The 26,994-nt window shown below is 56.5% G+C and overlaps 1 protein-coding gene across 3 annotated transcripts in view; it reads left to right on the forward strand.

The window, feature by feature from the left end:
- Window positions 1-6,702: 6,702 nt before the first annotated feature.
- Window positions 6,703-26,994, forward strand: part of BLACAT1 (BLACAT1 overlapping LEMD1 locus) — a 28,913-nt gene continuing 8,621 nt past the window's right edge. The window contains exon 1 of one of the 3 annotated variants that reach the window (XM_054804182.1): window positions 6,703-6,766. Coding sequence is in view for 2 of the 3 variants with exons in the window: in XM_054804178.1 (XP_054660153.1) it covers window positions 24,892-24,908 (17 nt within the window). In the remaining variant the exon portion in view is untranslated. Of the gene's footprint in view, window positions 6,767-18,207; window positions 18,418-24,622; window positions 24,909-26,994 lie in introns of those variants that run through there. The other 2 variants (XM_054804181.1, XM_054804178.1) reach the window with 2 other exon arrangements.

Below are 26,994 nucleotides of genomic sequence, written 5' to 3' on the forward strand. Positions count from 1 at the left end.
GGAAGCCCCCGTCTCCCTCTTCCTTGCTGCCCCGAGGGGCTGTGTGAGCTCCTGCAGGTCCCTGCACCTCAGTGTCAGCTCCTTTGTCCCAGCAGGCTTTAAGGAAACCTGCGCTTGAATACAGCACTGCTCCAGTCTTCTGCCTCCACAATAAACATTTGCACGCTGCTCTGTGCTGCTTTTCCCCTGGGCAAAAACAAAACTGGCTGGCGCAGGCAGGGCAGTCAAGGACCTTGCCCCCTCCTTCCCAGTTAGCAAACACACGTGCACCGGCAGCAAAGGTTACGATGGGCAGAGAGAAATTCCTGGAGGTGAGACTCGGTGGCAAAGCCTTGCAGGACAGCCTGTGCCCCAGGGAAAACCCCGGGCATCCCAGGGACGGCACACGCCACTGTGCAGGCACGGCCCAGGTCCTGCTGCACGCTGTGCAGGGGAGGGGAGATGGGCTGCCTTCCCCGCCGGGAAAGGGCTTTCAGGGTGCGGCCCAGAACCTGCTCTAACTGGTGCTGAGGCATCTGCCCAGGAGAAAACCACCAGTGGGCTGGTGGCAGGCAGCTCCCTGCGAGGCAGTCTCTGGGGAGAATCTACAACACAAGCCTCTTCCTAGCTGAATGCACCTATTATTTCATTAGCGCTGTAATTCCCCAGCCAATAAGTGCTCTAATGGCATGTTGAGTCTCCTCTTCTGCTCACATGCTGCACACCTGCTATAAACACAGCCTGAAATCATCTTCCCTGACAGGCTGCAGAGCAACTTTCCCGCTGACTTCTTCTGTCTGGAAGAGGCTCAAGATCCATTCTGACAGATGCTGAGCGCTCTGTGGACGGGGCGGCTGCAGCCCAGCACGCTCCGTGAGTCTCAGCCTGATCCTGCCCTCGGTCGGTCTCGTTTTGTGAGCGCTGAGCCTCCACAGCACAGTGAAATCCCCGGTGTCTGCACAGCACGCCTGGGAGCCAGGGCTCCTCACCTCGGCATCCCATCCACAGCATCGCCAAAGGGTTCCCAGGACTGTTGATGCTCCGCTTGTAGCTGCAGGGAAACACTGTCTTCGCAGTCATTTCTAGCTCTGGGGTAAAGCATGAGGTCGCTCCGTTGCGTACCATCCCTGTGTATCAAATAACTTGACCAGAATCCTGAAGCTCAGAAAAAGGACTCTGGAGGCTCATCCAGTCATGGTGCTTCATACAATCCAGCTGCTCTGAACCAGAGCAGGATGTCCTAGGACTGGAGGCTGCACTTGGTCATTTAAAGCCCAGCAAAACAGGCAAAGAGATCACCTCTCCCCAGGCTCCAGCAGCATCCAAGATGTCTCACAGCAGGACTTCAAAGGGCCCCACATCTCCTCTGCCAGATGGAGCGGGCTGGAAGTGGCGGATGGGGTGGTACGTGTGTGACCCCGTAAGGGCACACTGCCAGCGCAACCCTCAGGAGGCTTCGGAAATCAGAGCAACCCCGGTGCTGCGCTTTGCTCTCGCCTCCCCTGTGCCATGCCTTGGAGAGATCTGGCACCGACCCACCATCTGCCAGCACAGGCATTCCTGGAGGCCAGCCACTGATGCCACTACTTTTGACTAAGTAAGGCACTTCTGTAAAAAAAAAAAAAAAAAAGAAAAAAAAAAGAAAAAAGTAAAAAAAAAGCAAAATGCAGGTTTAAGGCTGGACTGTTCTGGATAAATCTGCTCTCTTGTTGTTGTCTCACAGATTCAATCAATTAGCACCACAGAAGAAGTCTGCGTTTGCAGATGCTGAGGCTGATTCTCCTTGTGCTCATGCTGATTCAAGTCAGGAATAAATAAAGTCCATAAAACTACTTTGATGTAGAACTGAGAGTGAGAGGAAAATACCAGTTCTGTTACCCAGCATACAGCCTTTACTCTCTTGGTTTAGTGCTACTCAAAAGCCCCTTGGGTATAACCAACTTATTTTTAGCTGTTTACTTATTAAACAAACACAAGGGAAGGCTAAATGTCAAGGCATTTTTGCATACTGAGCTAGATTCTGCACATTTATTTAGTCACATACAGGGATGCTGGACCAAACTACTTCTCTGCTCTGGAGCTGGGGGTGGAGCAGGGCCAGCCAAGGAATGTGGGTCCTGCCTAGAAGCTGGTGCTGCTTGTAATCCCCCCTGCCAACATCTGGAAGCCAAGCACCTCCTGACTGCGGGATCATCTGTCAAAGGAGTGCCATACCCATTTAGCTGGCTCTATGGATGATCTCCTCCCAGGTTTTCACCATATTTAACCCCTCCACACCCGCAGCTAACAAGGAAACGTCCAACTCCAGTGTCACAAGCGGAGAAGAGGTGAAAGGACTTGCCCAAGGCTGATGGGATCGCGTGGTGGAGCAGAGCACGGACCAGGAGCCCTCTACGACAGGCGAATCTCTGTGCCATTTCACTGCTGCTAAGCCCTTTAGCCTCAGTGCCTCTCTTACAAAATATTTCAGGGAAATGTGTGCTTTCAGCACAGGCACTGAGGTTTTGCAGGAGAGCAGAGTATTATCGCATAGGCTGACGGCCACAGGGAATGACATTTACGGGGGCTCTGCCTGCTTTGTGCTGGACCGTGGCTCACAGCAGCCAAACTTTCTGACCCGGCGTCTCCCGTGAGCTGAGACAACCTCTTGTGAGCTGGTGCCTGGCATTCAGCAGCGTGCCAGTGATTCCTGCCCGGCCGGGAGGGCTGAGCGGGACGGAGCAGCTGTCTGCTCACTGGGGTAGATAAGGCACAGCTGATCGGCCGTGACTCAGCACCCCGAGCCTGTGTCAAACGTGATGAACAAGGGCTGAGCGCAACGCCATGCCAAATGGCAAACCCTGCTCCTGGCTGTGTTACCTGGCCCTGGCAGAGCCCACGGGAAAGCAGTTGTTCTCCCAAGCAGGCAGAGGCAGGTCCTGCCAGGCTTGTGGCCGTGGGGCTACTGGTTGGACTTGCTGGCTCGGGATGTCTGTGTTGGCCCTCCTGTGAAAGGGGAGAGGGCTGCACAGAGCTGCCACAAATCCAGGTGTCCAGGAGTTCTCCTTAGAGGAGGCAAAAGATGAACCCAGTCATCCGTCCAGGATATCTGGGCTCAGCATCTGGGGTCCAGAAGTTACACACAAATGCCTACCGGGCAGGCCATCTGCGTGGAGCAAGCATGGGGGGGTCCAGAGCATGGTGCACAGCCCTTCTGCAGCGTGTGCTCGGGCATTTCAGCCTCTGAGGTGCAGAATACAAGACATTTTCCTCCAGGTAGCAGGCAGCTAACATCATGGATAACTGCAGGAGCCTTTTCCTGGAGAAGGAGCTTTTGCCCTTGTGACCTGTGCCTCTATTCGATCCCTTCTCAGCTCTTTTCTCCACGACACAGGCACCCCTCAGCTCCTCGGCTGTGCTGCAGGCAGCCCCACGCTCCCAGGGCATCGCAGGAGTTTTTGGAAAATGCTTCCACCTCGTGGCCCTCTGGAGAACTGACTGGCTGGGAAATGCCAGGCTGCACCCATGCAACCCAGCTAGGACAGACAGAAACAAGGCCATGCCATCTTCTCCGCTCACTCCACCGCCTTCATCCAGGCTGAACTGGGGTGCCCAGTACCTCTTGCTCAGCCCTGGCGCTGCCCGGGTGCTGCCGGCAGCGCAGACCACCCTGCCAGCGATGCACACACCAGCCAGGCTGCAGGCAGCAGAGCCCAGGCTTCCCAGCGTGCGGGGACCAGCATCCCATAGGATAGGCACGAACTTCTCCAGGGCTGCCCTGCTGCTGCAGGGCTGAGGAGGAGTTAAAGCAGCCCTCGGTCTGTTAAAACACCGTCCTCCCAGCCCACGTGTGCACACATGCAGACACACAAGTGCTTGCAAAAGCTCAGCCCGAGGCACCGGTGCTGCCAAACCCGTTCTGCCGGGGGACAGCATCCGCCACTCCTGGTTCCCCTCCAAAATCTGCCTGCGCAGGGGGTGGGGAAGGAGCGGAAAAGCCTGGAGCGCACGGTGGTAAGCGCCGGGCACCTTGCGACATTTAGGGTTTCACCATGAGATCTTCTCTGGCCCATGGGAAACGCTGCAGGGAGCGGGGGTCACACCCCTGTGTGGGTCCCCATCCCGCTTCTGCCACCAACGCTGCCTGAAACGCTGGGCAAGTCACTTCTGCTCCGCCGCGGGAGCTACCTGGGCTTTAATGCTCCAGGGAAAAAACTTCAGCTTGCACACAGATTTCCCATTAGGACGCAGGTTTTGGGTGGTTATTGCACAGGATCAGGGTGAAACATCTGCATCTTTCTTCTGGGCCACAACCGTTACACTTCACATTAGATGTTTTTAAGACAAACGATCCATCTTTTGCAATTCTCAGGCAACATCTCATTTCTCCATAAAGAGCATCCCATCCTGCTGCTCGCTAGAGGGTGGATTTTTGAAAAAGACTTAAAAACCTGGCAGCGCTTTCCCCCACGTGCTGCTACAGGAACCAGGTGGGCCTTTGTGAGAACACCGTGGTTTAGGGCAGCTGTATCTCCCTGAAATATCCCCAAGGATGGACCGCTATCCCTCATTTCTGCCCTCTGTGCAGCTCAGCAAGTGCTATACAAAACCAGCTCAATATGTGTATTTTGGAGGATGTAACCACTCTTTTAAAACAGTTTTCTCAACATTAACTACAGCTGAGCTGCAATTCTCCTGTAGCTTGCAAGGCTGTAACACTTTTGCAGCCAGGGATGCATTGTTGGACTGTGCCTGTCCAGCAGCAAACACAGTCTAGCCATATTTCTGATCGCGTGAGTTACCGGATTTCTTGCACTACACTGCAATTTTGTGGGAACTCACCATACCGCTCATCCAAGTGCTGTGCTAATGTGATCTGCCCCTCACGAGCAGCATCAGAAATGCCGGTTTGTCGGCAGCTTTACCTGTTCTTGGAAGTTCACCTCTAACCAGGGCACCAAGGTCTTTAACTCCAGGAAGCAGTGTCCCAGGTCCAGATGTGCTGCCGGAATCTTCATCCTGTGCATCAAACAAACAGCAAAGCCCTTAGTTCCCACGCAGCTCTTGCAACCTTGGGGTCTACTGAAGAACAAAACAAATAGAAGGATTTCCCTGATGGCATCTGCTGTCCTAACGATCCCCTCTCTGCCCGAACAAAGGTGAATGAGTGTTTGCTAGGCACGAGCGAGACTCAGCTTTGTTTTGTAACAGCAGCAGCCTAAAGTGATTACATTTTTAGTAGTTTTTGCTTCTGTTAAAAAACAAAGTCCATGAAGATGGCAAATCCATTTGCCATGCTCCTTATGTGCAAAAAGCAACGTGATTGTTCCTTCTAGTGCCAGCGAGAGGACCGGAGTGCCATGGCGATGCTGCAGTGAGACGGCAGAGCTGGATTAGAGGTGGGAAGAGGCAGAAGCTGCTTCTCCACTGTTCATCGACCACAACCCACCGGGTGAGGGGCTCCCCGTGCTGCCGCTGCACCCAGGACCACACGCAGAAGCGGTAGGGCCTTGCTGGTAGGAGATGGACACAAAGCAGTGACACTCCTGCCGTCACAGCCAACGCAGCACGTGTTAGAGACCTTTCAGCAGAAGAGACAACCAGGCTGCTCCTTGCCTCAAACACCCGATCCCCGGCCCAGTCTCAGTTTGAACAGTCTGCAGAGTGAAAGCTGTTCCCGTGAGGAATCAGTAATTAATGCAGAAGAGTGAACAAACCTGCGGGTGATCCGCAAGCACACTGTACACTGTTGGAAATGGTGTCTGTTACCCAAGAGACATAGCACAGCTCCTTGTAATCACGCAGGGATTTGTCAAAGGGCTGGACTAACTTCTTATGTTATTAAGGACCTCAAATTTTGCAAGAGAAGTGGCTAGAGCTGCAGAGGAAGCTTTCCCAGCAGGACCCGAGGGGAACTCAGCGACTCCGCCTGTGTTTGCAGAGAGCCTGAGAGAGCAGCCCTGCAGAAAACCTGGATTCTCACGTTGCCGCTCATTTAAACGTTCAGCTATTGCACCTGGCAAGATCGGTCCTGCACGGGGCCGACATGTAACAGGTAGGCAGGGTTTGAAGGAGGATTATAGCCGGGCTCCTCTTCCCAGCAACAGATCTCACCTGCCATAACATGGGGAGTGGCAGCTTTAAGGGCAGGATGGTGATCTCGTTGTCCTGGCTGGGGCTCAAACAAAGAGCTCCCCATTAACGAGGAGGAAGTAGGGAGCGGTGGAATCGAGAAGTGCTTTGTTCAGCCCATACGGACAGTTGGCACGTAAGGATCTACCGGGGGTTAATCAAAGGCCTGCTAAAGCGCGATGAGAAACCTGCCAGTCGCCATACGAACCACCGTCCCGAGGAAATTAAAAATCACGCACCATATGCCGCGCGGCACAGGGAGCGGGGCGTCTCGAGCAGCGTTTGCATCTGCCCGAGCAGCCCCGTGAGGGGGCAGGTGCGATGCACGCTGCTGCGGCGGGGGGGTTCATAACCCGGCAGTAACTCGCCTCCCTCCCCCGCCTTCCCGGCACCGAGCAGGGAAGGACAGTGACGGGGAAATAAGGGGAACCGAGGGGAAGGATGACACATGTTCAGCCCAACCCAGTGGCAGAGCAGCCGGAGAGGCAGAGCCAATAGCTGCTTTTCATGCTCAGTGAGTCCGTCCACCTCCACCCCCCCTCGAGTCCTTAAGTTGCAGCTTTTAACTACCTCAGTGTTCAAAGAAAATATGATGCTCAGCGTGAACAGAAGGAAGAGCCTGCTGACAGGTAGACAGCATGGACACTGATCCCGGCAGGGCCGGCTGCTGAGAGAGGTACGTGCCTTCCAAGGCAGGGATCCGAAAGCAATCACATTTGGGATGCAAACTCAGAGCAGACTTTAATTTTCCAGCAGGGGGAATATGGAAATCTGGCTCCCTCAAAATGATTCATCCCCCCTTCCCACCACCGCCACCTCCCCTCCCCCTGCGTCCTCTCCCCATCCCTCCCAGCACAAAACACTTCGCTGCAGCCTCTCCATCTGGGTGCCTCAATGTTGGGCGTCTTGGTGTTCCCGCGTGTGCCGAAGTCGGGAGCGGAGGCTAAGCGAGACCTGGGGAGAGCCGCGGGAGAGAACGGGTGGTACCCGCGGGGTTGATACCCGGGGCGCTGGCAGGTTGGCTTGTGCCAGACGCTGAGCAGGGATCCCGGCTGGTAAGAACCGTCCTTGGGGAGCCAGGCACTGCCCCGCTCAGCACGCGGGCGCTCGGGATGCAACGAGGGGCTCACCCAAACGGGTGCCTTTCCCCCGACAAACGTCAGGCGCCCGGTGCTCCCAGCGGGGCGGAGGGGAGGGTTGGGAGGGGAGGCAGCGACGCAGGGACATCGGCAGAGTTAGGGTCCCCCCTCCTGGGGCTTTACGCCCGAGGAGGACCCTGAGCCAGCGCCGTGTTCATGTCACCTAAGGCCCCTGCCCTGAACGGGCACCAGTTTGGGGAGAGGGGAGGAAGAGAGGCCTGACTGCAGGATGACTCTTCGACACACTATTGCTGGCGGTGCGAGCCAGGGCTGCTGTTTGCCAAGTCAGGGGAGACCCTCTCCTTTCAGGTGGGAGAGTATCCGACCTCCTGCTTGGCTATTGCAGCCGAAATTCAGGCCCCCGACAAACGTCTGGGTGGCACCTCCTGGGGAGGCAGAGGGAGGTGGAGATGACACCGGCGTGGCAAAATCCCTTGTCTGGCGGTAGAAGAAAGTGACTCCTCTGCCATTGCTGTGTGGGAGGTGTTCAGGGCTTGCTGCCCCCGGGCTTTCTGTGTAATTCGGTCTCACGTTTTTAAACACAGAGCTGTTTTCTCAGGCATGTCAAGGAGAATTAAAAAGGGGGGAGTTGTGGGGATCTCCTGACCAGGGTTAGCAGGGTCTGCCTGGCTCCTGGGTAGTGTGGAAGAACTTTTGTGGTCTTGAGAAGATGAGAGCAGCTGGAACGTGCATTCGCTGAACTCAGCTTTGGTCTGTCCCATCCCGGAGACGGGTGCAGGGCAGGGTGCTGAGACCAGGGCAGCTCTCAGCCAGCGGCCCTATTGTCCTTTTCCACCCTCCCTGGTGCCGGAGCTGGTTTCTGTGGCTGTGCTGGTATAAATATTGTCTAACAAACCCTTTCTGGAGATGATGCCGTCAGGTGGCGCTTGGGAATAGGCAGCGTCGCTGTGGGAGTCCGGAGAGCAAACACTTGTTGCTGTGAGCTGCACATTGCACGGGGCACGGGGAAACGTGGCACCCAGAGCCGCTGGCCACCCAAGCCTACGCCTCCAGCCCCGCCGACTGCTGAGAGGGAGGAAAGACTTTCTGCAGGCGCTGGGAGGGATATGTGGAGAAGTCGTGGCTGTGGAGATGGGAGGATAAGCGTGAAAAGCTTTTTCTCTCAGCTCTCACACTGAAAAGCGTGATTTTAATTATAGACTATTTCTTCAGGTTTAGCCTTGGCATGCGACTTCAGCCCTGTAACCTCCTTGGCAGGCTTTGCTTGTGCGAGTGGTTCCATGCACGCAGTGTGACACAGGTCTCTGAAGGTAAAAGTTTCTGTGCAGTCTCGAGAGCTTTTGTACACTCGGGAACACTTTTACGGTCAGCCAGATGCATGCGGTGCAGAGCAGAACGTACCTCTTTTGTCTCCATAAACCTGCTGCTCCTGGAGTGGGGCTGCCCAACCCTGGAACGCCCAGAACAAAACCTGCAGCTGGGCCAGCCCGAACCACCCCAAAGGCCAAAGCAGAGCTGGGCTTGGGCAACCACCCGTCCCAGGGCACGTAGCGAAGTCCGCCAGGAGGGTCCACACATAGCAAGGTCCCACGCAAAGCTCCCCAGGGCAGGACCGGCTGTGGGAGCACGCAGCGAGACACAGTGCTGCCCGGACGTACCTGCTCCATCCCACGTGCCACCTCCCCACACCACGGGAGAGAATCGACCCCGGTGCTTGGGGACAGCATCAGGCAGAGGCAGCTGGGTGGCAGCCAGGACCGAAGCAGCTGGCCACCTTCCAGTGTGGCTATCTCTGTACGGTGCTGCTCGCCGCTTCCAGGGTCAGTGAGGGTTTGCTGTCCCCCCGGGACACAGGCACAGCCCAGAGCACAGCACAGCCCTCCTAACCTCAAGGATAACCTTCCACTGACTCCAAAGACAAGGTGTGCTTGAGAGGTACATGCATTATTAGGCATACATTATTGGGTACATAAGTTGGTTTTGGAGATCTCAAAGGCAATAGCATTTTTGCAGCCTAGCTTAAGTGTATAGAGAACAGAGAGAAGCTGAGGAAAAGAGCTGCTCAAACTAAAGTAAGAGCATCCACATCAGGGTTTGCATCCACTTTTAACTAAACTAGATCCAACGCCACTTCCACTTGGAGACAAAAAATCACAGGCGCAATCCCTGCTCAGAGGCTAGACAAGACGGTGGGCACCTGGGCGCAAAAGGCTTGCCTGCCATGACCGAGCCGTGCGGCAGCTGAACCGGCACCTTTTGGTGCCCTCAGTGCGGTGCAAACCACGGGGCAAGGCTGCCTTGCTCAGGCAGGGCCGGCTCTCATGGCTCTCCCACGTCTCCGGCGTGCCAGGCAGCTCATCCCATGGGTGCGAGCAGGCTGGCGGCACCGCCCGGGCTCTCTGCGGAGTGCGATGTTACCAGCAGCAGCCCCGGTTCCAGCGCAAGGGAGCACGTCCCCTGTTAATCAGCATTTAATTAAAGGACATGCTGACATTTGGAAATCAGAAACAACTCTCCTGTGTGGGCTGCCTCTCTCTGCTGCTCGCCTCTTCTCTGAATCACTCCCTGACATTTTGCCAGATTAGGATGTGACTCTCTCTCTCCCTCCTTCCTTATAAAAATAAATTGGAAAGGAGATGCAAAGCCACCACTGCTCCTGAGGGAGAGGACGTAGGGGACGGGGTTTAGCTGGGGAAAAACTCCCATTATTGCTGCTGCTACAACGGTGTCCTACAAAGGCCCTGACTGCGGGCAGGTTTTCGTGTGGTAGGCGCCACAGGGATGCTGAGGGAGGGGGGACTCTTTGTTGGCATGTGGCAGCTGGTTCTCCCTCTCCAAAACCAAGCAGAGAGCTGTGTAGGCATCTCCGGTCCCCACACCAGCCCCAGGCGATGTGCCTGAAGGAATCAAAAGCAGACGGTGTGAATGCTCCGCAGGGAAACGGGGAGTCCCTGCAGCGGCTGGCCCACGGGGCGCAGGTTGGACCCACGGGGACCCGTGGGTGGGGCAGGACGGAAAGCCTGGGAGATGTTCAACATCTTGGCCTCGGAGCGGCCCCGCAGACGGATGGCATCGCTTCTCAGAGCGGGAGGGACCGAACCCAGGCTGCGGGCAGGACCTCTGTGCCCCGTGTCTGGAGGGGAAGGCAGGGCACCCCCACCCCGCTGCAGCCAGGCGCTGGGGACCCCCCTCCCCACGCACGGACCCACCCGGGCCAGGCAGGACCCCCCCTTCCCGTCCCGTTTCCACCCCCCTGCCCCTCATGGCCCCCTCACCCCTGCCTTCAGACTCACCTGCCGCCCTCGCGCACCCCCCTGCCGCGTGCAGCCCTGCGTGCAACGCCTTGTGCAACGCCCTCGTGCAATGGCCCCATGCAATGCCCTCGTGCCTCCTGCGTGCACCTCGCGTGCACCCCGCATGTAACACCCGTCCTGACCCCCCGTGCAGCCCCCCTCCCTGCCACGCACGGACACGTGTGGGGTGCCCCCCGGGGCAGCGCTGACCCAAGCCTGGGGTCCCTTCCCTGCCCCAGCAGGCTCCGGGGGTGTGGGGGGGCCGATCCCCGCCTGGGGCCTCCGGCCGACCCCGTCCCTCTCCCGTTGCGTTCCGGGAGCCATAGCACAGCAGCATCCCGCCTGCGCCGAGATGGCCCCCGCCTCCCGCACCTTCTGCTGCTCTTGAAACGGGGCCAGCGATTCTGTTTATCTGTTAGCCCATGCCAGAGCTGGTAAAATGCAAACAGCAGCGAGGGATGGGGGAGGAGGAGGGGTAGTGGGGGGAACCCTCACCGTTCGCTTCCCCTTGGCTGCTCATTTCAACCTTCTTTCAAGCAGAAATTACTCACATTAATCAAGAGTGAGAATGTGTTTGCAGCCCTGCAGATTTGGCAGCGCGGAATCAAATTCCATCAGTAGCAGCAGGAGGACGGGAGCCTGTATCTCTGCTGTGCACAGCCTAATAGAGCCATTGCCAGAGGAAATTGGATCTGAGAGCTCCCCTAAATTAATCTACCCTTTAAAAAAATGCCAGGAGATCTACATGACAAATGAGCATTTGCAACGGAAACTGATGCAAACATCCAGCGCATCAGATCAGTATGGATCTGCCCCTTGGCCAACATTTGCATGGGAAGAGGCACACGAGCAACGCCAGCGAGCGTGGGTTCCCTGCAGCCAGGGCACGTGGCGGGTGGAGGAGCCCCGACGGGCAATTTGGGCCATGAGAGCTGCTGGGACAGGGGAGGGGTGCGAAGCGATCGCTGCCACTCGGCTGCTGCAATAAGCCCCTCTCCTCTCCTCCTCCCAGCAGGCAGGAGGGCTGCCAGAGGCGGAGAGCTGCCTGCATCCTCTGCCGGCACGTGTAGCTCTGCCTGTGCCACGGGACAGCGAGGAGCATCTCTGAAGAAGCCCAGCGAGGCAGAGCCGGAGCCTGGCTGGAACGTGGGACCGTTGGGCAGCACCGGGTGCTGCCATGCCGGCTCCTGCCACCGTCACCCCATGTCAGCGGGGCAGAGTGGGGCAGAGTGGGGCAGGTGGAGGCTCCTGGGGTTCCGGCTCTCACGCGCCGTGGAGCTGGGGCACAGGTGCCGCAGCTCGCTCCGCTTTAATAGAGCTGCTGCTGCTCCAAGGTGATTGCTACTTTATTGGCTTATTTTTAGCTGCGCGGCCAGGTTGAGAGCAAGATGGATGGGTCTTGTCTTGGGCGACGACTTTTGCTTGCAGTAGGAGCCCAGGCACGGGGTGGGAGCGACTGCTTTGAAAGCTGCCTTGAAAACAGCTGGGGTGAAGCACCCTGGGGCAGAGCAGGGAGCTCACCAGGTCCCAGTTCCTGCCCCGAGAACGGTCCGTAGGGTGGGCATGGACCGGGCCGTGCTGGGCGTGAGGCCGGTATGAGTTGGTGCAGGCTGCCTGCTGCTGCGGTTACCTCCAACGAGGGACCCCAATACAGTTTGCTCGCAGCATCCCCCGGTAAAATCCAAAGCCCCGTGTAGTGGTCAGGGTCTCGTCCGCCCTGAGGGTCTTCCATCCCGGGGGTCTGTCTTCTCCCCGGTATTTCTTGGGAGCAATCGGACAGCAGGAATGCTGCTGAGTTCTGGCTCTCGGTGCAGCCAGGCGCTCCCCCTGGAAGGGCACCCTCCGGGGATCCCTGAAGCCGGTCCAGGCAGCACTGATAAGGTTAACCCCTCTGCACCACACACCACCTCACTCTCCGACAGCTCTGCTTGCACAGGCGTGTTCCCTGCACCCCTCTATCATTTTTCAACCACAGGCAATTGAAAGCCTTAGCATCTTTGCTCTGCTCTCAGCAGCACCCGATGATTGAATCCTGACCTTTATTTCCTGGGTTTATTAACTCCCTGCCCCTGTACGTGTGGACTGAGCAGGGCCAGGCAGCGATGAGACAAGGAGCATTTCCAGTGCTGCCTCGGGACTGCTGGGAGTTTGCACCAGGGAGAAGCAGCACCCAGCTGGGCTGGGTGCGAGGGCTGGGTGCGAGGGCTGGGTGCGTTGGGCACAAGGGCAGGTGCTGGGTACTAAGTACTTTGGTCAAGCTGGTCCAAACTGCGTTGAGGAGCTGAGCAATGCTCATAGCAGAACCCTTCGCTTCTCTCTGCTCTAGAGGAATGTCACTGAAGTGCCTTCCTCTGTGCACGGGCTCTAGGACACTGCGTGTGAGTTAGGTTTGCCTAAGTGGGGTTCTGTGATTGCAACTGGGCAAATAAGGCTTTCCGTGGTAATTTTTGCTTCCTGAGTAGATGCACTTCTGTGGGATTTTGTTGGAGGAGGTTTGTTCAGTTGTCTGCAGAAAATAAACAGCCAGATGCCAGGATATTACGGCAAGGGGAAAATAAAATACCTGGGTAGCGGGATGAGAAAGAGTGTGAACTTGTTTAAAAAATCATCAAGCATGTGTAGACAGTGTGTGGCAATAACTGGGTGTCTCTGCCCGCCCCCCATACCACGGGGACCCGTGCTGCCCAGGGAAGCCGTGCCTGGGTGTGCCAGCACACGTGTGTGCCACACGACCCGGCGTGTGGGTGCCCCGGTGCCCGCCCCGGCTGCGCGGCTGCCTGCCGGTGTGGTGGGAGCTGCGGCCAGCAAGGCTGCAGGGAATATTGATTAGTTTTACAGTGTAACCTGACAGAGCCTATTCTGGTGATGTAATGAAGACGGATGATCCCGTCCCCTCGCCGCGATGCTTTGGGGAAGGGGAAAATTATTTGCCACATCCTGGAGGGATGCTCCGCCATCCTCCATGCCTCGCTACTGTACCTCATCTAATTTCCACCTCTGTCGCTGGTTTTTTTTTTCTTCTTTCCATCCTTATGGCTCTCTGCCTTCCCTTGTCCCAGCACCCCACCATCTCAGCAGGCACCGGGAGGGGGACGTGGTGCTCATGCTGGGAGCTTGGGCCAGACCATTTGGGGTGCAGACCTCACTGCTGGGACGAGCTGAGAGGGGACTTGTTGCAGATCTTGGCTGCCCATGGTGGGAAACTCTCCCGCCGGGGCTCACCGCAGCCAGAGTCATGATCCAGCCTCACACCACAGCTCACCTCTCCCTGCTCCTCTGCTTTCGTTCCCTGTCCCTTGTTCTTCACCCCCTGCCTTTGCTCCCCGCCGTAAGCGCCCACCTGCACGTGCGTCTCCTCCTCGGGGCTGCTGCCGTGCGTGAGGCAGCCCCACGGTCCCGAGCGCCCGGCTGCCAGCCCAACCTCCTGCACACGCATCCCGCATCCAGCACGGGGGGAGACCTCCGCAGAGCGGCCCCGCTGGGAAGCCCTGTGCGTGAGCCGAAAGCCTCATCCCGGGACCTGTTAATTGTCAATTAAGTGCAGCTCTATGAGGTTGATGAGCTCCTTTCACAGCCTGATCTGAGCGGGTTGGAAACCGCAGGCAGTGATTTCTCCTCCGCTGACCAGCAGTTGTGAATCCGTCTTTATGGTAACACCACGCTCAAGCATTTGCATGCCAGAAGGCAGTTTTGTACAGTCATAAACATGATTTAAAATTGGTCAGGGTTTTTTAAAAAAAAAAGAAAGCTCATATATTATCAGATCTTTATTTCTCTTGTAGCTTTTACCCTTTAGGATTCATGTTTTCAGGCTTTTCTCGACAAACACCACAGTTAGAAATGCTAAAGCGTTTTTATATAAGAGCTGAGAATCCTCCAGAATCACAGGGCTGCGGGAAGGAAAAAAAATACCAACTGCTGTAATGCACGAGATACAATCTCCAGAGCTGCCAGCACCCTCTGCAAAGTAACCATCTCCTGCTGCATCCTCAGACACCTAGCGAGTCTGACCGCTATCTTCCATCAGATCCAGACCCCGTCGCTTCACAAACCTGATGTCCAGAAGGGATCCTCTGGCCTGATCCGAAGCGGGGATGATGCTCAGCAGCTCCCTTGCTTCCAGCTGAGCTCCAGCCTAGGAAAACCCCCAGTCCTGGAGTGAAGATTTCCCGGGATACAGAGCCCCAGTGACAACTGCAGCCTCTGTTTTAAAACTTTGAGCCTGTTCAGGCTGTTTTGGGGAGGGATCGCTGGCGTTCCCATCGATGTCCCTGCACCATCCAGCCAAGGTCTTTGAGGTGATAAATAAATTCTTGTAAAACCAAGGGGGAAATCATCCCGTAGCAAACATGTGGCACCCTTCCAGCCTCATGAGTCCCCTTGGATATTCACGGCAGAGTGATTACTCTTTCTCTCCGCTAAGAGAACTAATTTCATAAGCAGTGCAACTCCACCGCAAGCGGAGAGCTGGCCACGGCGTTAGGGAGCAGAGGAAACCACAGCACTGTGTAATTTTGAAGAAAATACACCTAAAAATAGGGCACATCAGATACTTACCTGGCTATTACTGGATGCAAACATACTACAAACACAACGATGAACCTTTTTGCGGTCTGCAGTCCTTCCACCGGCACTTCACCAGCCTGCATTTGGGATGACTTTTGGGGAAGAGCTTTGGAGGGCTGACGGCGACCAAACCCCAGGCAGTGAGGAGCGCATCCTCGTGTTTCACAGCAACCTTTTCCTCCTGCTCCCAGCTCACGACTTCAGCCTAACATCTGGCAAAGTTGCGTACCACGGGCAAAGCGAACATCACTGCTTATGGCAGGCCAGGCTGACAGTTCCTGTGAGATCAGCCCCGCGAGCATCATTTCTTGGTGATTGCTCGCTCACAAAGGAAAGAAATGGAAGCAAATCTTACATGACACATTTATTTTTGTCATCTATTTATTAGCTCAGAGCAAAAGTCCTGCTGCGCTGCATTATGGGGATTATGCAAATGAGGGACATCAAGACAATTAAAAAAAAGCCCAAGTGAGCACAATGTCAGAGCCGAGCAGATGCTGAGAGACGACGCAGCCCTCCCCGGCCGCTCCTGGCCTGCCGCAGCCCGGCGGCACGGCTGGACCTCCTGCTCAGGCAGCCCCATGCCCAAATCCAACGTGTCGCCCTGTCCAGCTGCTCCCGCTCCTCCTCCGGCTTGTGCAGCCAACCCAACCGAGCAGGTCATTAGGCCCATCAGTTAATGAGCTGCCCAACGCGTCTCCCAGAGCGCTGCCCTCCCATGGGGCTTCGTCTGCTGCCCCTTCCCTGTTCGGGGGAAGGATGCGCGCGGTGGACCCTGCTGCATCCTCATCCCCTCGCGGGCACTCAGTGCTCTCACCTACACCAATGTGGTCAAAACTGATGGTCAGACTAATCCCAGGCACAACTCGGATTTACAGGGTTGCTGAGGGAGCTACCCACGAGGCAGAGAGCAGAGAGGGTCCTTGTCCCCTGCGAGGGACCTCCCGGCTCCCCACAGGAGAGCAGCCCGACGCCCCGTGTCCCGGCACGGGGTGAGGTAATGCCGTGCTCATCCTGGGTCAGGCGCTGCCACGGGAGGAGGATCTGGCTCGCTCCACGGGTCTGAAGCCTGGCTAAATCCCCACTGAATCACCCGTTGTTACACTGACAGCTCGGGATTTATGAGAGCTAAAGTGGATGGATAGCAATGAGCAGGGGGAAAAAAAAAAAGAAAAAGCTCCCAAATCTGACTCGTCGTTGCTTCTGCAAGCCACAGAGGACTCAGGATGTGTGTTTGGGGATTTAATCCTGTCTGAACCCCTCTATTTTGAGACAGAGGTGGAGGGAAAGCTTAAGGTAGCTGAAGTGCCTGTCGATAGCTGCATCCAAGCACAGCTCCTGCCCCGACAGCTCCTGGAAGTGGAAAAACGCCGTTTCCCAAAAGCCCGTGGAAGAGCACAGGCAGGCTGGCACTCGGAGACACGGAAAGATGCAGGGAACAGCCAGGGAAACACGCTTCCATCCTCACTCCGCTAATTACACTCATTACAGAAGGAATGCTGCCTCTGATTTCAAGCTATACCAGCTATTTTTAATTTCCCTGCCTGCTGAAAGCACACACCGGCACATTCAGGTGGTTTTTGGTGTTTTTTGTTTTTTGTTTTTTTTTTCCCTAGAAACGGGTATTTCTCCTCTCAGGTCAGAGGCTCTTTTGTGTCTGCCTGGCTGGGAGATGGGGCCGAAGACAAAGCGGAAAAGGGAGAAAGCGGGAGAGAGGGGAGATGGGGAGAGCTGGCACCCCTGCCCCGGGCGGGGGGCACGCGGGGGGCCGTGCCCCGTGGGTACCGAGCATCCGGATCGGGCTGTGTGGGGAACGGGAAGCTGTCGGCGGAGCGGAGCAGAGGGATGCAGACGTGCGCGCGGCTCCGCGACCCAATGTGGAGAGCGCGAGAGCCGGGAGATAATTTATGCACTAACCTCAGATTGGGGTTGCGGGCGGCCGTCCCCAGCCGGCGTGGGAGGGAGGCCTCTTCCCATCACCCCTTCCACCCGCCTCCTCCCGCCCTGCAACCACACACAGCCACACAATCCCCTTACAATTAGGAAGACACCTATTCAGCACCGCTCTGGCATTGCTGGGCTTTTGTTCCTTCTCTTCTCTGCCGGCAAAGCTCTTCTTCCCCTCCGCACGGCTGTGTGCAGCGCTCGGCGGTTTGTTAAGTTGCTTTTCATAATCTCCACCAAAGAATTGCGGTCCCGCTGAAGTCCCGCGATTGAGGCGGCGGGGAGGAGAGAGGAGGAAAAAAAAAAAAAAAAAAGGAGGAAAAAAAAAAAAAGTAAGACGGCATTTTTCTCTTTCTTTCTTTGTTTGAAGTCTTGCCTGGAGGAGTTGTGTGTGTGAGAGAGCGAGGCGGTGAATAGGAGCGGGAGCACGGGCTGCACGCTCGGTGTACGATGGGCATCGGTAATGAGCACACGCAAACCACACGCAGACACCTGCATCCCTCAGCTCCCCCGTGCATGCCTTACCTGCGCAGCTCCCCCGGGGACTTCGACTCTGCCCGCGATGCCCGCGTATTTCTCTCCCAAAGAAATTCAAGTCCTTTTATCTGTTTATTGTGTCTGTTGAAAAGGTGTTTATGTATGCGAATGTGAATATATATATTTACATCTGCTCACGCTCTGTTGTAGCTACCGCGCGGCGTTTGCTTGCGGTAGTTGTATTCTCGTCGATATGTATGTGATTAGCTGAAAAAAATAATTCTCTTTGTTTTAGGTGAGAACAATCACCAAATAGACAAAATTCATCAGTATATGAATGTTTGTGAAGCTGTGTGGATATATATATTTTCACGTGTATATACGTTACTTATGTTGACACACAATTCCATGCAACACATGTTAACGTACTTATCAGCTAAATTACACGTGAGCTTTTTAACTGTTGGATTTCAGTATGAAGCGTGCGCTTGTATGAGTGTTCCTGTGTATGAATGTAAGTTCGTGTACATATATGATAAGTTTTCCGTCGTACTCGGGTACCGCACGTGAAGTGGGGGTGTTTGTGAAGGACTGGGCATGCCTGTGTGTGTGCAAACACTTCTGCATTGTTCGTAATGTGTACAAAATCCGTGCGTCACCCCCGATTGCAAAGAGAAACTCTGCCTGGTGCACAAGTGTATTTTTCTTCCTCATGAGTGTGAACCGAAGGGCGGAGAGCAGGAGATTTGTTAGCGCTTGTGCCTTGCTGAATATCACTGAATCCTGTAAGAAAACAGCACGAAGTGTTGGTGTGCTCGGCAGAGCTGGGCGTGCTGGCGGAACCGCATTTGAGCAATCCTTCCTCCGGCTGCAAACTTGCAGCTCCAGCACCCGTGCCGGTGTTCGGCACAGCGGAGAGGGAGGCTCTCCGGGTTCTCTCCGATGAGGTAATCCCGAAGAAAGATAAGGGAAGTGGTGCATGTAGTAACCTGAACGGTGATGTCAGCGAGAGGAAAGGAAATTAATTGCTTTGAGATAGGAATTGCCTTGATTTCGGTGTCATTTGCTTCCTGCCGTGCCAGGGTGTGAAACCACAAGGACTCTGTCGATGGGGTCCTGGGGGCTGACAGGGTCTGGGGAGGCCGAACGGTTCCCAATGGCTTGTGCAGTGATTTGGGGGCACGCGTGTGCATGCACGCAAGTGCCTGGGCGCACTCCTCTGTCTGGGCTGTGATAGCCCGTTAAACAGAATAATAATTTTTCTCTGCTGGAAGCTTCAGCGACAGCGAGGAGAGGGAGGGCGGCAGAGTCCCCCGAGCCCCCCTCCAAGGAGCGGGCTGGGGGTGCCCGGAGGGACCCAAGGGATGTCCCCTCCTGGGTTTTGCAGAGGTCTGTGCGTCCCCAGGGAGCGGTGGGGACCTTCAGCAGCAGGGCTGGGTGGGACCAGGGCTGGGACAGCTCCAGGCAGAGGGAAGAGGCTCAGGTACGGGTGTGGGCACCTTCACACTGTGCTTATGGGTCTCCCTGTGGGGTTCGTCTTCCCCCCAGGTGTGGCTGTCCCTTGGGAGGGAGCGGTGGGGCCCCGGTGCTCTGTTCAGCAGGGTGAGCAATGGAGGAAAGGTCTCCAAAGTGGAAAAGAGACACTTTCTCCACCAGAATTTCTCCTCGTGCTAATAGGTGTCACATTATGTCACGCGTCCCCGATGACTTGTCAGCAGAACATGACAAATCACTAGTAACAGTGAATAACAGGGCCAGCAGCAGACGAAACACAAATATCTCATGTCTGCATCACCTTGGACCTGACACGGAGGATGCATCCACGATGCTCCCCAAACCCTGCCACTCAAGCCATACAAACCAGCCTCTAGGCACGGATGCCACCGTTCCCTTTCCAGGGGCTAACCCATGTGCAGCCTCTCATTCCAGCCCCACGTTCCCTACTCACAGGGTGCGCTGCCCTTGCACACTGCCTGTCGCACCGAGCTACCGACCGCAGCAGAGGACAGCCCATGAGCCGGGGTCGGCCCAAGCTTGGCTTTCAGGAGATCTTCCCTCTGGGGCTGCTAGCTCAGCGTGACCAGGGCAGAGACCCCACAAAGCTCAAAGCAAGAGCAAGCTTGACCTCTCGGTGCCTAGACAAGGTTCACCAAACCCCGGGTGGGTGTGAATAGCTGTGTGGGGCTTAACCACCCTTCTGCCTTGCACAGGCACACATCAGCAGCTCCCGTGTGGGTAGACCATCAACCCGTCCCGTTTCCATCCAAGTCACCCCCGTGCTGGCTAATCCTCTCTAGCCAGCAATGGGGAGCATCAGCGCGGGCACGTGGGGAGGGTCGGCCCGGCCCCAGCCCCACGGCTCTGCCTGCATCCCTGCCTTCATCCGCCACCTCTCCTTGCCCCACCGGCCTCGCCCGTGCATCCAGAGGGGAATCTCCAGCGGGAAGCACGCCAGCGTCCTGTGTTGCAGCCAGACGGGGTTGCACAGGACAGCCTGGATAGGTGTATCTACAGGAATCCTCCTTCGCCTGTGCAGGTTAAGTCAGGGGGGGTCTGGGGGTTCAGTGCAGCCGCTGTGCAGGAGGAGGGAGCACAGAGTGGGGCAGCGGCGTTTGTAAAGGAGGGTGCAATTTCCCTTGTCTGTGCCAGTGCAAATCCCCCACACCAGCGGGGAGAAGGAGTCTCAGTGGATATGGGTGGTTAAACCCTCTTCAAACGTGGTGTGAAGCTGTGGTGTGAATTCTAGCTGAGCGCTGGTGGGGGTCTCTGCTCCTGTCCCAGGAGGGAGCTGGGTCTGTGGCTTTATAGGAGCTGTTTGAGCTTGTGCGCGTGATGGTGAAGCCACGTGCAAAGGGGGTTTGGGGTCTGGTCTGCGAGGGAAGGGGAAGGGCACCTTTGTGGGTCTGCTTCCCCCAGCACTGCCTGTTGTCAGTGGCTTCAGCCCCAATTTATGATGGTGGGACTTGGGTTGATCTCTTTTCTTCCCAAGCTTGTGCCCAGGGTGATGCCCTGAAGTCACTGGAGTCACCTGAGGCAGGTTTGAGCCCGGGGAAGCGGCTCCCCAGGGGAGTCGAAGGGGCCACGCTGGTGCAGAGGTGATGGTTTTCCTGCCTTCGCTTTCTACCTCTGCACAAAGTGCCCCCGTACCCTCACGGGGTTCTTTCCTCACCTTCCCCCTCTAATTCCTCCATCTCTTTGTTCCTTCTGCTCCAGTCACTCCTGATCGCTGAACCGTACCCTTCAGCCTGGCGATTTCCCTCTCCCTCCATTACCAGGTCCAAGTTGCTCGCCCTCCTCGCACGCGTCCCAGCGAGGGACCGGCCCCTGCGCCGTGCAGGATGCTGGGGCTGCAGCCCACCCCCCCCAGCCCCGTTGCTCACCAGCCCTGTGCGCTCCTCCGGCAAATCTAGACAAATTCCCTCCTGGCTGCTGCAGCGTCTCCTGCCTCGCAGCCCAGACTTAATTACAGCTGGGGCTGCGGGAGCTGAAATATCTGTGACCAGGAATGTGCTAAAAGGCCCGGGAGGATCTTGTTAGCGAGTGACTTACCTGGATTCCTGAGTTGCATTTGCCCTCTCTTAATGGGCTGTGTGGCAAATTGATGGCTAGTTTGCAGGAACAGATCTGGGTCATTATCTCGTCCCTTCCCTCTCTGCCTCTCTCAGTCCTCCACCTTGAAAAAAAAGCCAGAGGAGACAGCAATGCTTTTCAGCGTGCAGTGGGGCTGAGCAGAGGCAGAGCAGAGGGGTTTGGGGTTCAGCAGGATCATACGGGCTCTGACCCGGGACACACAAGTAATGGTCTTGGGGTCCTGGGGCCAGACGTGCCTCTCCAAGGGTCGCTTGGTTCAGGTGCAGGTCCTCTGCTGAGGACCGATTTGTCGGTTTGCAGAGCACAGAAGCACCGAGGGGTCAAGCCAAAATGAATTTATTCTTTTTTCGACAAGCTGAGAAACAAAATCATCTAGGGTTGGAGAACATCCGGAGAAAAAACCTTTAGTTACATTTCCAGTCACCTAAAATACGTATTTTTGGTAAAAGCAAAGAAAAGCTGTTCCAAATGGAAAAGTGGGAAGGGGAGGGATGGGAAGGGAAGGGAAGGGAAGGGAAGGGAAGATTACAACTTCTCAGAGCTGGTTTTGTACCCAATGCCAACTAGTACAAACTAACTGGATTTGTAAAACATTCCTCCTGGCTCAAACTTACCTGTTCCAGCGAGAACATTTCTGCTCTCCAAAGCAACCCCAGGTACCCATGGAAAAGCCAGTCCTGCAGAGCCTGGCTCTGGGCTGAGCTGTGCCGGGGCTCTGCATGCCCCGGCCCCCTCGGCACCTTGCCAGCCCCCGTTTTCCTGCACACATCCCTGAGGCAGGGAAAGCCAAGCCCTGGAGCACGGGTACCTGCTGGAAGGGGAAAACGCATCTCATGGGCTGCCAGGGTGTCGGGGAGAGGCTGCACGAGCAATGTCTGCTGTCCTGGAGAGAGGTGGTCTGAGCATCCTTATGGGCATAAAGCAAAGTGCAAAAGTAGCCAGAAAATGAAAGGATGTATTTTCTCTCCTTAAAACAAATGAGACCAGTTTTATGCTGTATTCTGTGGTTTGGAAGGAGCGTGTGATTGCGTGTGCACCTGCAAAATTAGGACTATTTTGGCCCTTCCTGGGCTTGTGGATTTTCTGTGGCTGCCAGAGCATCCTGTGAAGGGAGCCTGGGCTCCGTCTGGTCCCTCCTTAGTGCAATGCTGCAGCGCTTGAAGCCGAGCAGCAGCTGCTGTGCACAGGCTGCGATGCTGCGATTGCCGTTGTTGCTGCAAACATGGATTTGTTGAACACATCTCTCCAGCATGTCTTGATAAGGGTGTTGCAGACAGCGTGGTCTCATCGTCAGACGCCTGCTTAGGGAGCGACGGGGAAACAGCTCTGCGTCGCTTTCCTGAGCTCACCGTTAAGGATGCGCTGCCTGATCTGGGGTGTTGCTCAGCTTACCTGCCCCCCCTTTTTATTGCCTGTAAGGGTTGGGGGATTTATATAGCATTCTGGAAAGATTTAGGTTATATCTGCTTTGTCAAAGCAGCTATCAATACAAAATCAGGTGATGAGAAAGCTGATTAAAATCCATAAATAACCGCAGTATTACCCTATCCATGGGCCGTACAAGTGACAGACAGCGTGCACCTTTACCTGCACAGAGCACCGATACAACAAATGCATTTCAGCCTCCTCTGCCCCAAGTAGATGTTTCTGTGAAGCCAAAAACTCCAACCGTAACAACTCAGAGGACAAGGTAATGCACGCTGAAGGCTGGGAAATGACATTGTTACAATGACAAATATTCTCCGAATACCGAATTCATGATCCTGGGCGCCTTATAAATGTGATTAGTAGATCTAATCTTGCTGTGCTGGAGCCAGTTGTCAAGACAGCTTCAAAAATGGATCATTGCCCAACTCTGACTTCAACTGCTCCCCAAGTTCTAAGAGTTAATGTTTAAAAACTAAACAAGAGTCGGGTCCTGCACACCCTGCCCTGGGGCACGAGCCAGCCTGTAGCTGGGGAGAGAAGGGCTGGGGGGAACTGCAGATGAACCCCTAAAAGAAAGGCTGATTGCACCTTCTGGGGCTGCAACTAGTATGGATCTCTGCGGAAAACAAAATCCTTCAGGTGTACCCAGCTTGGCTGGTGTCTGTTCTTGCGTATCTATCCATCCGTCCATCCATCTGTCCGTCCATCCTTTCCGTTTCAGTTGTCGGGTATGTTTTATTGCTCTCCACCTTGCAGCCGGGACGGAGGCAGCCAGGAGAGGCTCTGGGCACGTCTCTGCTCTCCCCGCACCGAGACACGGGCAGGGAGCTGAGGAAAGAGGGGACGAGCCCTGGGAGAAGGCGAAGCAGCGCTGAGAGCCCTTGGCTGCAGGGAGGCTTCCTCTTGAGCTGTAATTTTGGGTACTCTCATTTTGGGTACTGTCATGTGGGCACCCCGGGGACCTGCCTGCTCCAAAGGCGATGCCCACACGCACCTCTCTGGGTGCCGGTGGGAGCTGCCAGGCGCAGGGATTTCTGCAACCCAGCTGGAAAGGCCAAAGAATAAGATTTCCAAAAGCACTCAAGCGCTTTTGGGTAGCTGGGATGGTTTCCAGCCAGGTTGTCACAGCATCCCGGTGCCCTCTGGGACTGCCAAAACCAGGCTAAGCCCCGAGCGCCCCTGGCTCCCCGGGGAGCACAGCAGGGAGCTTGCTGAAGGCAGCAAAGTACTTTTTAAAGCACCGCTCTAAGTCCTGTGAGTCTCTAAGGTGCTTTCGATGCCTTTACCCAGGATTTTCTGGGGGATCCCGGTGGGGATGTGGTTTCAGAGCAAGCTGGTGCTGCTCAAACGTTTGCACTTTTGGGACAGCCTGGCTGCGGGGACGTTGTGAGAGAGTCCCCAAGCTCCCCCCCGCCTTCCCCACCGCCCAACCTGGCCAAACGGCCCCCACCTCTGGCAAACCAGCGCCTGGGACGAACAGCACGGGGGAGGCTTTGAGCGTATCCAAGATACAGCGGATTTGGGCACCCTGTCAAATGTTCTCATTGTCTGACCCTTGTCCAGATGCCAGTAAAACCCTTTGGGAAATTCCCCCTCCACCCAGTGCACCGGCTTTAATTACAGGAGAGGAATGCGAGGCGCAGAGCCCTGCTCCTCCCGCCTCTACGCTTGGCTGAGCGCTGGGCGCCCGCACGTATCCCCCAAAGTTTGGGGTCTGGGAGGGTGTCGGAGTTGGGGGGGGGGGGCAGAGGGAAGGGCAGCAGCAGAGGCGGGTGCTGGGTGCCCCTGCCCGGTGCCGGCGGGACGCTTCCCAAACCCAGGGTGACGAGCGGGGGCTTGTCCCCCCCGTCCTGCTCTGGCAGCAGTACCCGAGCAGCAGGACATGAGTAATATCCATCCCACTGGGGGAGTTAGATCAAAGGCAGTGAAGTAGATACAAGAGGTTTCTGCTTCACAGACCAGAGAGGCTGCAGTTCAATAGCGCCTTTGTTACCGGCTCTCCGGAGCTGGGGATGGAGAAATACCTGACCCCTCGCTCCCTCCCTCCGCTCCCGGCCCCTTGGTGCACAACCATTTCAAGTATGCGACCGCGCAGCGAGGCTCGGCGGGGACGTGGGGACGGGGCGCTGGGGACGGCAGCGGGAGCAGCCGCCAAGGGAGGGGTCAGGGCTTCAAAAATAAGACACCCTCCCCCCCCGCAGCCGGCCGGGGCTCGGAGGCGGTGGGGGCAGCCACCCCGGGCAGCGCCGAGCACCCGCTTCCCCGAGCATCCCTGCGGTTGCCCAGGTTTTGCTGGCAGGGGCCAGGGCGGAGCGGGGAGGAGAGGACGGTGCAGGCGATGCCGCGGCGGCTGCCATCCCAAGGCCCGTGCCCGCTGGCGTAGTGCCCTTCCCGCGGAGAGGATGCCGTGCTGCCAAAGGTGAGGTCAGCTGCGCTCGGCCGGCGGCTCCGGGCTGTCCTCGGGTCCCCGCGGTGTGGTGTGGGGCTGGCGGCTCTCGGACAGGCACGTGCCCTCGTGCTCCGATGCTGGGGCGAGCAGCCTGGCACTGGAGCTGCCCTGCGTTGGGTGCAACCTCCTTGGGAAGGTCTTGGGTGCCGAAGCAGAGCTGCAGGGCCATATCCCAAAGAGCCAGTAAGTCCGGCTCGACAGATTTACCCCTCGAACGTGCGACGCGCATTGAAATTGGGGCTGTCTCCTTAGAGCACCCCCAGGACCAGGGGGTGGGTTGGTGCCGGAGCCGGGAGGGCAGAGACCCATGCAGGGCTCCTGGTGTGCACGCAGCGCCCACGGGCACGCTCTGGGGTATTTGCCGGCAGAGCTCCCCAGTGCAACGCCCGCACCCAAGGGCAGAACGCCGGCACCAAACGATGCTCCTGCAGAGCTCGGTGCCTCGGGCTGCCCGCGGCTGCACCGTCCTGCGGCTGCCTCCCGCAGAGCAAAAGGGCCGGGAAGGGAGTGTGAGTGTGTCAGAAGGTGGGGCACACGGCGGCCTTTTTTTCTCACCATTCATATAAGAGGAAAGACTTTGGGAAAACACCGCTTCAGAGCTACCTGTGTGCTTCAGAAGTTTGCTTTGTAGGTCAAAGTCACGTTCACTGCTATTACGAACTGCAGGGTGCAAAATCCTTCCTTCTTCCAAACCTGGTTGCTGTATAGTTTTAGAAACATTGAATTTCCCAAGGATTCTTGCTAGGGCAACAAGAAAGGGAGTTTCCTAGACTCAATAGCAGAGCTGACCTCATCAGCTCCCGGCAATTAGCAATCACTGTTGCTGAACAAGCCGGCGTCCTGGCAGGGGAAGGGAATAAAGGCAGAGGCCAGCGCTTTCCCAGGGACGACCTGGGCAGTTTTGGTGCCACCGGAGGAGCTCCCGCAGGTGCAGGGAGGTGCAGAGGCTTTTGCTAAAGAATAAGGTCTGTGTTCCGCTCTCAGGGGAGCTGCTGGAGCAGCTGCTCCCCATGAAACACGTCACCTTGTCCTGAGCTGCCTCTTTTGTGGGTACGGAGACGGAGGCTCCCCCGAAAAGGCGGCAGGGGAAGGCAGCAGCGGGGGAAGCGAGCGGGAGGCGGGTTTGCAGCCAGACCTTTCTTTAGCCCTTTGTCTCAGCCGACAAAGGCGGGTCTGTTGGATGCACCTCTCGCCGCTGAGCATCCATCCGCCGCCTCTGCAGCCAGGTGAGCTGCGGGGGCAGAGGGGCTGGCGCCAGGGTAAGGTTTTCTGTTCCCAGTTCTGCCGCCGAGCAACTCTGTGACTGTGGGCAAGTGCCACAGTGGCCCGAAGGCTCAGGTTTTCAAAACAGCTACAGGACAGGGTGCAGCTATACCCCAAGGTGAGCATCTTCCCCCCTTGCTTGCAAAAGGGATTTACCCTGTGGGCTCCTGGGCTGCCGAGCAGCGAGGTGGTCCTCTACGGAAAGGGACGCTTGGTCTGCGGGTGTAAATTTGTGCTGCTCCTTTTGCAACCAGAGCCACTACCTGGTTTATAACCCGAGGTTTATCTGGTTTATTGGGATCCTTAAAAGCAGCACAGAAAGATGTGACGGGGAATACCATCTTACTGACAGAGATAAGGTGTAGCTGTGGCCAGGACACTGGGAGAGTGAAAATAAACCATTTCATTGCCTGCTCCTTGGGCACGCTGCCATTGATTCAGGCTATGGCATGTTGTCTCTTAAGCATCACCTCTGCTGCAAGAGACTGTTGTCCCTGCACTCACAGTTCATTGCGGCGTTCGGAGCAGAAACGGCCGGGTGCTGAGTCCTCCTCCCCGGGTCGGGCCACCACGCTGGCAGGTTACTGCTGAGGGGACAGACACGGTGGGTTTGGCTCTCTCCTTCCTGACACAGGAGCAGCCCAGGAGAAACCACCCTGCGATGCCGTGGTGCTGAGGGGTGTTTTGGGTGGGAGGTTCCCTTATTTTTGTAGGGTCGAGCTGGGGGGCTGCGGTCCCCATTGGGGAGGGAGCAGGTCATGCACCCAGCTGGGCACGGGGAGGGAGGACAACT

Source organism: Grus americana, chromosome 25, assembly GCF_028858705.1.
Source record: "Grus americana isolate bGruAme1 chromosome 25, bGruAme1.mat, whole genome shotgun sequence".
In the NCBI taxonomy this organism is placed as follows: domain Eukaryota; kingdom Metazoa; phylum Chordata; class Aves; order Gruiformes; family Gruidae; genus Grus; species Grus americana.